The sequence below is a fragment of the Sinohyriopsis cumingii genome, chromosome 1 (assembly GCF_028554795.1).
Source record: "Sinohyriopsis cumingii isolate HCF-2022 chromosome 1, ASM2855479v2, whole genome shotgun sequence".
Taxonomy (NCBI): domain Eukaryota; kingdom Metazoa; phylum Mollusca; class Bivalvia; order Unionida; family Unionidae; genus Sinohyriopsis; species Sinohyriopsis cumingii.
The window spans coordinates 89,849,887-89,862,738 of NC_142961.1; the positions used below are offsets into that span (position 1 = coordinate 89,849,887).

The following is a 12,852-nucleotide window of genomic DNA, read 5'->3' on the forward strand; positions in this document are numbered from 1 at the left end:
TTTTATATATCTTTTCCAGTGATTTAATTATTAAATTGTTCCTATGTAGTTGAGTGTTGGGTGATTGCTGTTGTTAAGAGGCTGATTAAGTAATCACAGTCCATACTACCATCCCCTTATGTTGAACCCATAAAACAAAACAGGACTCTGTGTGTTCTTTTTTTGTCAACACACAAACACATGATAGCGATTTCTTTCATTTTTTGCCATTGTTTTACATAAGTGGTTCTGTTGGCTAACTTTATCTAAATGAATATGGTCAATTTAAGAATGAAACAAATCAAAACTAGTAGTTTGCAAGGTAATGGTTAAACAAAAATACCACATAGAAAATGGCGAGTTACCTGACAACTTAGACAGGGGATTAATTTAATGCTGAATTCACAATAACATGAACTGTCAAATTTTGGAGTCTGGATTGTAAACTTCCAATTATCAAGAAGAGGAAGGATTTTCTGCAGTACAAAGGAATTAGACTGGTAGAGGATGTAACCAGGCTGAATACTGGACTTATCAATAAATTATCTAGGCATCACGAAATTGACAGTGCATGGTATTTTAATGGATCTGTGTATGGTAAAACCAAATCAGGAAAAAGGATAAAATTTGACATCTATGATGAAATTGATGAGACAATTAGATTATAAGTGTAATATGCAATTCTATGAACTTATGAAATTGGCCGAATAGGTATGTGAACTTTCGTTTTTATACTCCTTTTTCTACTCTAATTTGTTTTAATATTTTGTTTATAAGACATTTCTTTCCCTCACCAATTTTATCCTTAATTAATAGGTTTGTTTATTCGCTGGTCCACTGTTATATCTCTCCCTAATAAATTCCCTCACTAGTTTATAAATCATCTTTCACTCTTATACTCTCATATACACATTTACTCAGTTGTTTACTCACTTTTCTCAACTGTACTCCTCCACGATAAATCTCTCAGTCTCACTTTTTTTGCTCATACATTCAATCACCCACCACTCCCATGTATGCGCTCTTTCACCCTTTCTTTTTCTTCCCTTTTACCCCTTTTTTCATTCATTAAGTTGTAATTTATATTCTTTTTAATCTGCGCTGTTTGGTTTACAAAACTGTCTTAGCTCTGTAAAGGTCTGTCAGAGGTGCATAAGAGTTATCACAAATGGAGTTGTTTCACTTGTTGTCCATAGTATACTGTATCAATGTTAAACGCAGCCAAAGCTACAGCATTTACTGTAACACCATGGATGATTTTATTATGGATGTTTGTATTCTGTGTGAGTGTGAAAGCCATGCATATGATAAACTCAAGGTGATAATTACTTCATACATTCCTGTACAAGAATATGTATGTGTAAAATTTCTGCTGTTTTCATGGATAATAACATAAAAATTATATCTATTAATGTTAGAGGCCTGCAAGGTTCAGTCTTAAAACGAAGGGATATTTTCCACTGGGTAAAACAAAAGAATGTATCTATAATATGCTTGTAAGAAACTCATAGTACAAAGAACGATGAAATATATTGGGCAGCTGAATGGGGATACAAATGTATATTTAGCCACTGCTCTAGTAAGAGTGCTGGGGTTGCAATATTTTTTAGAAATACTTTTGAATTTATAATCCATAGAGAAAGATGTGACAGTCAAGGGAGATTTATTATTTTAGATATTACAATTAATGGCAACAGAATAACCCTCGTGAATTTGTATGGTTATAATGATGATAATCCTAGCTTTTTTAGAAAGTTAAAGGAGGAGACTTTATTTTTTGAGAACTCATCAATTATAATGTGCGGAGACTGGAATACTGTTCAAGACTTAGATTTGGATACTTATAATATTTTACATGACAAACACCAACAGTCTAGGGCAGCGATTCAAGACCTGAAAAACGAATTGGAATTAATTGATCCCTGGCGAAATTCCAACCAAGACTTAAAGATGTATACCTGGAGGCAAAAATCTCCCTTGAAACAAAGTAGACTAGATTACTTTCTTGTATCGGATGACATTCATATGAATACAGCTGATGCATGTATCTTACCAGGGTACAAGACTGATCATTCAGCTATTGTTTTGAGTGTGGCGTTTTCAACGTTTCCAAGGGGAAAAGGATATTGGAAATTTAATAACCAACTGTTGAGGAACACTGAGTATACTGATTTGGTCAAAAAGTGTATAACTGACACTGTAAATGAATATTATGTAGGGGGAAATAAAGATGACTCTCTCCATGTTTCTCTTTCCTGTAACGACCAAATGTTCTTTGAAATTTTGAAAATGAAAATAAGATCTGAAACTATATGTTATTCTACTAGGAAATCAAAAGAGAAACGGGAAAAATTAAAGAAAATTGAGCAGGAAATAATAGAAATTCAGGGGGGACTGTCGAATAACATAAATGAGGAAATTCTGGAAAATTTAGAGAGAAAAAAAGCAGAATTAGAGGAATCTAGGAAAAAATACATAGAAGGTGTTATATTAAGATCTAAAGCTAGATGGTATGAATTTGGGGAAAAAAGCACAAAGTACTTTTTAAATCTTGAAAAAAGAAACTATGTTAATAAGACAATAAAGGAAATTATTTTAGATGATGGGACAAATATATCTGACCAAATAGATATTTTAGAAGCACAAAAACAGTTTTATATGGAATTGTTCAAAAGTAGAATAGCTCAGCTTGATGACGAGGCTACTCAAGAAACTCGAAATAGATTTTTTGATCACAATATTAAACTTAGTCGAGAGGAAAGAGAATCATGCGAGGGTCTGCTTACAATCAATGAATTCGGTATGTCTCTAAAACGGATGGAAAATGGAAAAAGTCCTGGCTCGGATGGATTCACTGTAGAGTTATATAAATTCTTTTGGAAGTCTCTGGGGGGATTAATATGTAGATCAATAAATTACGGATATACTGTAGGAAAACTTTCAGATTTTCAGACTCAAGGAGTCATCACATGTCTACCAAAGGAGGAAAAAGACAGAAGATATTTTAAAAACTGGAGACCTATATCACTTTTAAATACTGATTATAAGATTGCTTCAGGAGCAATTGCAGCTAGGATTAAAAAGGTTCTTCCATCAATAATCAGCGATACTCAGAAAGGATATATGAAGGGTAGATTCATTGGAGAAAACACCAGACTATTATATGATATCATGGACCAACTTGAGAATGAAAACAGATATGGTTTATTATTGTTAATGGATTTCGAAAAAGCCTTTGACTCAATTAACTGGATCTTTGTGGAAGAAGCTCTACAATCTTTTAATTTTGGTGATTCCGTTTGTAAGTGGTTTAAACTGTTTTGTAATGACTCTAATAGTTGTGTTATAAATAATGGACATATGTCATCTTTTTTTAGACTTGAAAGAGGATGTCGTCAAGGAGATCCCCTTGCACCTTATTTGTTTATCATTGGGGTTGAGATTTTAGCTATAACTTTAAAGCAAAACGTGGATGTACGGGGAGTAATCTTTGACGCTAGTGAATATAAATTGGGTCAGTTTGCCGATGACGCTTTTATTCTTCTTGATGGATCTAGTTTTTCTCTTGAAGCAACTATGAATATCTTGCAAGGTTTCTCTCTATTATCGGGACTTAAATGTAACATAACAAAAACAAAAGCTATTTGGATTGGAAACAGGAAATTTTCTAATGAAAGATTATGTCCCGAAATGGGCCTAATTTAGTCCTCTTCGAACTTTACACTCCTTGGCATAGAATTTTCTCCAGATTTACAACAGATGGTGGAAATTAATTATATGAAGAAACTAACAAAGGCAAAATGAATACTGGCAAGCTGGAGTCAAAGACATCTGTCAATAGTTGGTAAAGTAATTGTTGTAAAGACTCTTGTTCTGCCCATATTCATACATCTTTTTTCAGCACTTCCTAACCCATCAGCAAAAGTTGAAGCAGAACTAAATCGCATGTTATTTAAATTTGTATGGGGTGGAAAAGTAGAGAGAATAAAACGTGATATACTAGTTTCCCCAGAAAACGAGGGAGGACTAAATATGATACACATATTTTCATTCATTAGGTATATTAAGATAAGATGGGTTAAAAGATTGCTGGAAAAGGAAGATGGAACGTGGCAGAACTTAGTCAATACAACTATACTCAGAAATAAAAAGGATATTTGGAATTTAGGGAGAAGGAAATTAGAAGAATTTAGTAAGTTCATTAAAAACAGTTTTTGGAGAGATGTAATTTTGGCAGTATCTAAATGGAAAGAAGAACCGCAAAGTCCTAACGAGTATCTATCCATGAGTATTTTAAATTTTGTCCCCCCTAAAATGATTTATCAATACAAATCCTGGACAGAAGCTGGTTTTGAAATTCTGAACGATCTAGTAGATGACCACGGTAATTTAATACCTTTTGAGATAATAAAACAAAAAACTGGAAGCGATGATTTCTTGAAATACTTCTCCTTAATATCCAGAATTCCTAAAGCATGGAAAGATGCCATAAAAAACCATCTAGTACATAATAATTTTGATAAGCAGGAGGATAAAATAACGAACTTGCGAAAACAAGATTCACTCAAGTATGTTTACAAAGATCTTTTACAGGAAACTAAAAGGCAACACACTGCGAAGCAAGAAGCTTGGATGCAAGTATTTAATAAAAATATAAGTAGTGAGGAGTGGTCTGATATATACAGCCGGGCAAAACGCTGTACCAAGGATACCAAGTTGATCTCTTTTAACTTTAAATTAATCCATAGAATAATCGCTACTAATGATTTTCTTAAAAGAATTAACATATTTGATGACAACAAATGTACTTTCTGTAAGAGTGAAACTGAAAGTATTGAGCATCTCTTTTATGACTGCAGTATTACTTAACAGTTTTGGTACCGTTTTATTGAAGATTTTGCACCTTTTTGCCCAAATATTGTACATCTGTCCAAAAAAGAAACATTTTTAGGAAGTGAACAACTGGACAGTTTGGGTAATTTTCTGCTTATTTTGGCAAAATATTATATTTATACTTGCAGATTCAATATGAAAAATCCTTCTATTTTTGCCTTCAAGCAAATAGTTGCAATGCATAAGAACATTGAAAAATACAATGCTAAGGTAAATAAAAAAGAGGACCAATTTCTTCAAAAATGGACCTCAACAATGAACATTTAACTTGTCTCTGTCTTGATGGTAAACAGGAACAAAATATTGTAATATCACAAAGGCCATGTCACCTAGATTGTGTGCCATATGCATGTGTATATGCGTGTGTGTGTGTGTGTGTGTGTGTTTTCTTTTTTACTTTCTCTGTAGATTATATTTATTATCCCTAGATTATCTGATAACCAGAAATGTTTGATTGTAAGGTGACCCTGGGATGGTTCCCCGACCCATTGGTCAACCTATTACGGGGTTAATAAAAAAAATAAAAAAAAAAAAAAAAATAACATGAACTGTATTGTAAAGTCAGATAAACATAAAATGTGGACAAGTTTCTGGTTTAGAGTTGCCCACTACTAGAATGCAAATGGACTACAAGACACAATACAAATTATATTTTATTTGCTGATCTCAAATTGATTAAAAAAAGATTTACACTTGCATTAGACTTTCCATTAGCAATAGTGAATTATGTGTAAGTGTTATGTGTGCACAGAAGCTGTTGAATAATTTTGGAAGCAATTGAAGTAATTTACCAGGCAGTTGAAGTAATTTACCAGGCAACCAGAAAAATCTGCATGGCAACCTGAGTTTTAAAGCTGGTTTTCTGCGGACAACCATGGATGTTCAAAATTTTTCCTGCTCTGTTATATTAATGTGCCCATAGTTAGGTGTGCATACTTTGCACCTATGATTTTCTGCCCACTGCAGTCGGTAACATGGTTTTTTGTTTGTTTTGTGTTAGTTTGTGCATAAAAGTTCAGTAAAGCTAGTGTGTTAATCCATGTTTGCAATTTGTGGCAATGAGTTTTCATTTTTGTAAGCGAGTAAAATTGCAGATACCTTAAATATGTATCTTGGGACCCCAATATCCATACTACCAATAATAATAATGATCATTCATATAAGCTGATCTCTTTCCATATCCATACTACCAATAATAATAATTATCATTCATATAAGCTGATCTCTTTTCATAATATTGGGTCTCATTACAATTAAAATCACTTTCAGTAATTTCTGGAATGAACAACACTTTTGAAATATTGTAGCTACTTGCATACAGTGGAAAACAAAAAAAAACAAACAATGTGTACAAAATGTACAATGTTATTTAATACCAGTGTGTACAGATCTTTGGACAGTTCATAAATGTTATATGAAATATGTAACATTGTTAATTTGTTATACTCATTAAAATATGTACCTCAGTCAGGGTTATTCGGATCCTCAAATGTTACAGGTGTATGTACATGTGTCAGTTAATTTGACTGAAAGATACTATATGTTCCTTGACTGTTCATGGGTTTTAAAATCCTTTTTCTATTCCTAGAATAGACTTGAATTGTTTGAAAATGAGAAGAAAATAAGATATCATCTTCGCTAGTCAATGGTCCGATAACCCTATCTACACATTGGCATATCGAGTAGATAAATCTGTGCTTCAGGCCTGTGAATTTCATTGGATGCAGCAGCAAGCCACTGCATCCAATCAAAATTAAGTTGTTCATAAATGAACACTGTTCCTATGAGGCAGTGGGAACACACAGCTTGAATGGACTGATAAATAACCAATTTTCCATGCCGGTCTGTCCGTGTTTGCACAAATACTTGTCACTCAAATAGACCTGTAATGGCTTACTTTTGATGTTAAACTTAAAAAGTATCCTTTTTAGGTCAATTGCCTCCACCATTTTCGGCCTATGTACAATGTACCATGGTATTGCCTAGCTGGCATTACATACTAAGGGAGGCAACACATAAAATCCAATAGATGTTGCTAGGACAAAGTACTGATATAGCTGTTTGATGTGTCAAGGTGTAGATAGGGTTATCGAAACCTTGGGTAGCAAAGGTGATTAGATATTTGAACAATATGTTTATGCATTTATTTTGGTTTATTGTTCATATTTTGAGAAAAAAATCAAGAGTTCAAAGTTTTTGGTGGACAGCAAGTGAACATCTCATCTGCTAATTGAGTGTGAGTGAACTCCCTTATCCTGGAACATATGTATTTTAGATTATATAATGATTTTGTGTTACTTCTTGTGAATCTGGATTCATTCCTTGGATTGTACTTGAATTTTCCTTGAATTAGCTCACCTAAACTTGGCATAAACCTTGCATAAACTCATTTGTAAAGCTGCAAACAACATGGACCCTAATCTGCCATTGCTTAATGCACCTGCAGGTCAGGGTCTGTGATTTTTCTGATGATTACTTCTGACAAAATGCATAGACAGATGTGCCTGCACATTATGCAATGGTAGATTTGGATCTATGCAGTTTGCAGTTGGAACTGACTTATCAGTGAATATTGACACAAAAAAGAAACGTTTTAGCAATGAATATTTAATAGATAACAAAATATTTTCTTCAGATCCAAATTAAAGTTAACTATGGATTTTAGGGAAATTAATAGTTCCCAAAATTATTCAGAAAATATAAATTACATATGATTATTAAATTTATTTCGTACAGTTTCTGTAGAAACAATTTTGAATGTGTGAAATGTTAATTTGATCGTCTGTATTTTATTTGTGTATAAATAAGTACAAAAATCTGCAATAGTTTACAAGTAATGTTGCATAACATGATGTCAAATATATTGGCAGGAAGCCTGTGGGGCACTGGTAACTGTAGGGGTCTGCACTAGGCAGGAAGTTTGACATTTGAAGTGGAGAAGTAACTTGCCTTGTAACACCAGGTTATTTCCACATTTGGTTAGGTTGCCTGTAGGGTGTACAAATGGTGGGGGAAACAGATGGAACTCTGAAAACACAGTAACTCTTGGTCAGCTGAGCTCACCAGTAAGATACTTCACTTATCAACAGAAGACTTAAAACCGTTGCACATGCCCTTTTGGGCCCACATGAAGTGAATCCAGGTAATTAAAAAAAACCCAGAAGACTTAACCAATCAGTGATAGTATGAAGCTTGTAATATAACATATAAGATGGAGTTTCATGTAGGTAACCATTTTGTACAGTGATGCAGCTAAAATAAATAAATTCCTTTGTATGAGGGCCTCAAGGTAGATTAGTTCTTAGCTAATTGTGTTACCCTCTTTAAATAAGGTCATTATTATTATTATAATTATTACAGGAGCCATGAGTAAGTTGGTTCACTTTTGTGGTTGAGTTTCAGTTAAATAGTTAGTGTTTAATTGAGAAGGTTGATTACTCGGAATGAAGTGTTCACTTTTTTAACATGGATTTGAAAGAGTCTTAACAGCTTTGAAAATCCATGCATGATGAATTCAACAGACTATGGTGTGCTGACTTAGTGAACTTTATCTTAAATTCCCCATGGTCAGCATATGGTGGACAGTTTAAAGGAAAGATGGTTATGAATTGATGAAATTAATGTCATCTACTAAAAATTGTGAGCTAACGCCTCCAGCATTCAAACACATCCAGACCGTTAGTGTCATATATTATACAGTGAATCATTACTTGGCCATTAAGTAGTCTGGGAATATATACATGTGCAACTGACAACTGCTGCTGATTGAAGGGTTAGAAAATATATTTAGAACTGAGCACCTTATTTCTTGGAGTCTTTTGTTTGCATAAATATTTCCATTTGTGTACAAAAGTAGTGTGCTGTTTGATCTGTGTTAACCTGTATCGCTTATGTTTAGTAGCAATGTCCTTTCTTGAGTTGGACAAGAAGCTGTAAAGTCTGGTCAACATGTGCATATTTAAATGTAATTGGATATAAAAACATTTTTTGTTTATTGTTCACTTCCTTCACCCTGAACCCTTATTATCTCTGAATTGTGACCTTTGACTTCCACCCATTTCTTTTTTGGGGTTGCATCATCCTTTTGTACTTGGGGAAACACCATACCAAATAAGAGGGGCCCCGAGTGGTCTAAAGTGCTCACCTTTACGGATCAGCGCCATCTCACCTGTGTCTGTGTAGGTTCGAGTCTCGGGCTTGGCCAATGTGGGTACATGAGAAAGCTTGCCATTAGATTTTTGTGGGTCGGTGGTTCTTTCCTGAGTGTTCCCGGGTTCTTCTTCCACCATTTATACTGGCCGCCATGTATAGCCTATCTTTTGCTGAAAAATGGCATTAAACCCTATAACAACAACAACAACCAAATAAGATCATCACCCTCAGTTTATGCTTTTTGACTTGAGCTTAGGTTGTGTGGCAAAATCCATATTTCATAACAAAAATTTAGTTTTGAAAACCTTCTTTACACTTGCAGTGGTCGCAACCAGGATTATCTTAATTGTCATCTATTCATCCACTTTAAATGCCATGTCAGGTATGATCACACAATCTTGTGTAGCTGAAGTTCATGTTTCATCTTTCTCTCTCTGTCTCTCAAAGCAACTGATTGAACAATACAAGATACATTTGTTTATTTCAGATCTGTAAGTGAGTAATCCCTTGCCATCTTGAACTGTACTGGATAAGATACAGTCTTACTATATCGGATGCTTTATTGGACATCTTAGCAGTGAAAAAGTGACTTGGATTTCAGTAAGCTACATTAAATATAGGCATTCTTGCAACTCCTTGGTAAGACAGTTCAGTTTATAAAGAGCTAAAAACTTTCTTTGAAACCTGATGCTTAGTAAAGGAAAGAAAACAATACATTAGGTTGTTAATCTAAGTTGCTGTCATGGCTTCTGTGTTTGTGGTGCTACTGCGAGCTGAGGAAGATGAAGGAAAGAAAGAGGAAGAAGAAATGGAAGGATCAAACAAGACAACCAACTCAGTTTCTTCCAAAGGTGATGAAAGATTAACAAAAGTTGCCAGCTCCAAATCCTTTAATAGCATTGTAAAAGGTAAGATACTATAGTTATCTGATAAGTGGTAAGCCCATGCTTTAGGATAAACCCTCTCCCACCAGCCACTGAAGCCCTACCCTCCCCGTCCCCCTTGAGTTGTGATAAGCCCATGCTTGAAGATAAGCCCTCTCCCACCAGCCAATGAAGTCCTACCCTCCCCTTGAGTTGTGATAAGCCCACATTTTAGGATAAGCCCTCTCCCACCAGCCACTGAAGCCCTACCCTCCCCCTCCCCCTTGAGTTGTAGATGTAAATATATGGAGTGTATTTATTTAATGCAAACATATTCACTTGAAGTGCATACATTTTTTAAATGCCTTTAATTTATGCAAAATAAATTAATATTGAGAATTTATTCCAGAGTTGTTAGTGTAATGTTCCTGCAGAAAGCAAAGTCTGTGTTTGGTGATCACAGATGCAATCAGTATAATATTTTTACCTTTTACTGTCTGCTAAAGTGATTCTGATTTTTCATTCTGTTGCAAATAAATTATTGCCAGAAGCTGAATACTGTAGACAAATTAGGCTGTACCAGGTGTCATTGAGACACCCAATACAGAATAAGTGCTTAGAACCAGTACTGTCAATAGGTTAAATATATTTTACTTGAAATTAAAGTTCATGACAATAACCATTGTCTCTAGTGCTTTCAAACTGCATTTTTCTAGTTTTTTCTTAAAGCAAAAACTTTTGTTTTTGTACACGCGTCTAGCATCTCTTTGATTTACCTACAATGAGTTGTTCCACTTTCTGATCCTACCTATGCAAATTACCACAAAGGGCTCACCTACTGCATCCTTCAAACATATTTCACTAGCTATTGTGAGTCAGTTAACTGATATTGAAATGGTGGTTTATACCTGACATCTTTGCCTTTGATGGCTGTTTACTGTTTATACATTCTTCATGTCTCACGCATATACATATACTGTGTTTTTTCTCTCTCTATTTTTGAAGATGACTGAAAAGTGTTTTCTTGAAACACAACTGTATCAGAGGGTTTGGGAGTACAGAATTCTATTTTCAGCATGATATGCCATGCTTCAGTTTGATTAAAATCAGATGTCACCATCTCGAAAATACATTTACATATTTCATCAGCGCGATCAAAGTTTCATCAGGCAAATTAGAATATTTTTCAACAAGCCTGACAAGCACTTCACTTTGAACACAGGATGGGTCCAGTCTAAAATTAGAGGGGCCCCACGTGTCGGTGTATCAGATTTTTTTTAGCACTAGTTCATTAGTCGACATTTGCTTGTTATCACTTTGGAGGCCACATTTTTGTTCATATTTTGATCGACCTTTGAATATGTGCTTATATCATCAAGATTACAGGGATCTGATAATGGATGAGATCCACTCAATGTGTTGATTTTGCATCTGAATGGGTGATGTTGTTACCATTCTTAAAACCATATTTCTGATCTGATTTTGATTAAACTTGGAATGTGGGTTTATAACTTTGATAACTTAAATAATGAGCACTATAAACAGATATTACTGAGATAATCGGAGACAAAATATTTGATCAGACTTTGATTAGACTTGGAACATAGGCTTAAATGCATTCCAGTGCTTACAATTTTGGGATAATCATTATGATTTCAAATATATACATGTAATTATATTTTACACTGATTTTGGATTGTGCTTTTAAGCACATTGGCCTTATAACACACACAAACAAAACATAAAATACGTTGTCATAGTTTAATCCATATGTATGTGAAGATATGGAAAAGATGGTTATAGGTAATTAGTGCTTTCATATTTGAGCAAGTTAACATATGCATGTATTTTCACAACACTCTTGCATAATGTCCTACTTATAGCAGTAGTTCCTCAGTCTGAAAACAGTGCTCAAAATTCATTTTATTTGTTCATGGAGTCATGTGGAGAACCAATCAGAAAATTACCTAGTTGACATAACTATTGAGTGTGCTATATCATTGATTATGAATGATCAGTAGCTGTGAGAAATATTTCAGGAGAGATACAAATAATTTGGATTTGGAAACACTGAATTATAAGGAAAGCAGAAATTAAAAGTGTTCCTAAAATTTAAGGAAGAATATAGAGCACATTCTACACAGCTGTCTCAGCATTATAGGACATGACCATGATTGTGGCATATACAGTTTGTGGTGTACAGCTGTCTCAGCATTGTAGGACAACAGCATGCTTTTGGCATAGTGGTGTACAGCTGTCTCATCATTGTAGGACATCACCATTTTTGTGTCATGTGGTGTACAGCTGTATCATCATTGTAGGACATCAGCCTGCTTGTGGCATTTGTGGTGTACAGCTGTATTATCATTGTAGGACATCACCATGCTTGTGGCATATGCAGTTAGTGGTGTACAGCTGTCTCAGCATTGTTGGACATCACTATATTTGTGGCATATGCAGTTTGTGGTGTACAGCTGTATCAGCATTGTAGGACATCACCATGCTTGTGGTAGATGTGTATAGCTGACTCAGGCCGTCAGCTGCACTGCCAACCACATCATTTGTTATTGTTGGATAGCTGGAAAAGCAATTAATGTGAAACACAGTGTAACATGGCAGGTACTGTGGTATAACATGTTCTGGCCAGCAATATGTTTTGGTATAAATGTGTGTATTACTGGTATGTCAGCACAGCAGTTGAACGTTAAGTTGTAAATAATGTAAAAATTAAGAGCTACCATAAATATTTATAAAGTATTGGACATTTTATATTGTTGAATGTTCTTACTTTCCAAATTCTCAGTGACATGTCAATATAAGAACTTATATTGAAATAGATCTTAGGAATATTAAAAAAAATGCACATGCATGTACAAGTTTTTTTATTCATATGTATACTCCTGTCCTTTACGGGCCCAAAATGGCATTAAGTACTTGCCTTACCGACCACTGCCAACTCATCCCT

At 34.5% G+C, this 12,852-nt stretch overlaps 1 protein-coding gene across 1 annotated transcript in view; it reads left to right on the forward strand.

Moving 5' to 3' along the window:
* The window catches only part of LOC149807319 (uncharacterized), a 115,244-nt gene that overhangs the window by 16,847 nt on the left and 85,545 nt on the right, over nucleotides 1-12,852 (forward strand). The window contains exon 2 of the mRNA XM_089965262.1: nucleotides 9,512-9,932. Within this exon, the coding sequence (XP_089821388.1) occupies nucleotides 9,767-9,932 (166 nt within the window). The 5' untranslated portion in view covers nucleotides 9,512-9,766. The remainder of the gene's footprint in view (nucleotides 1-9,511; nucleotides 9,933-12,852) is intronic.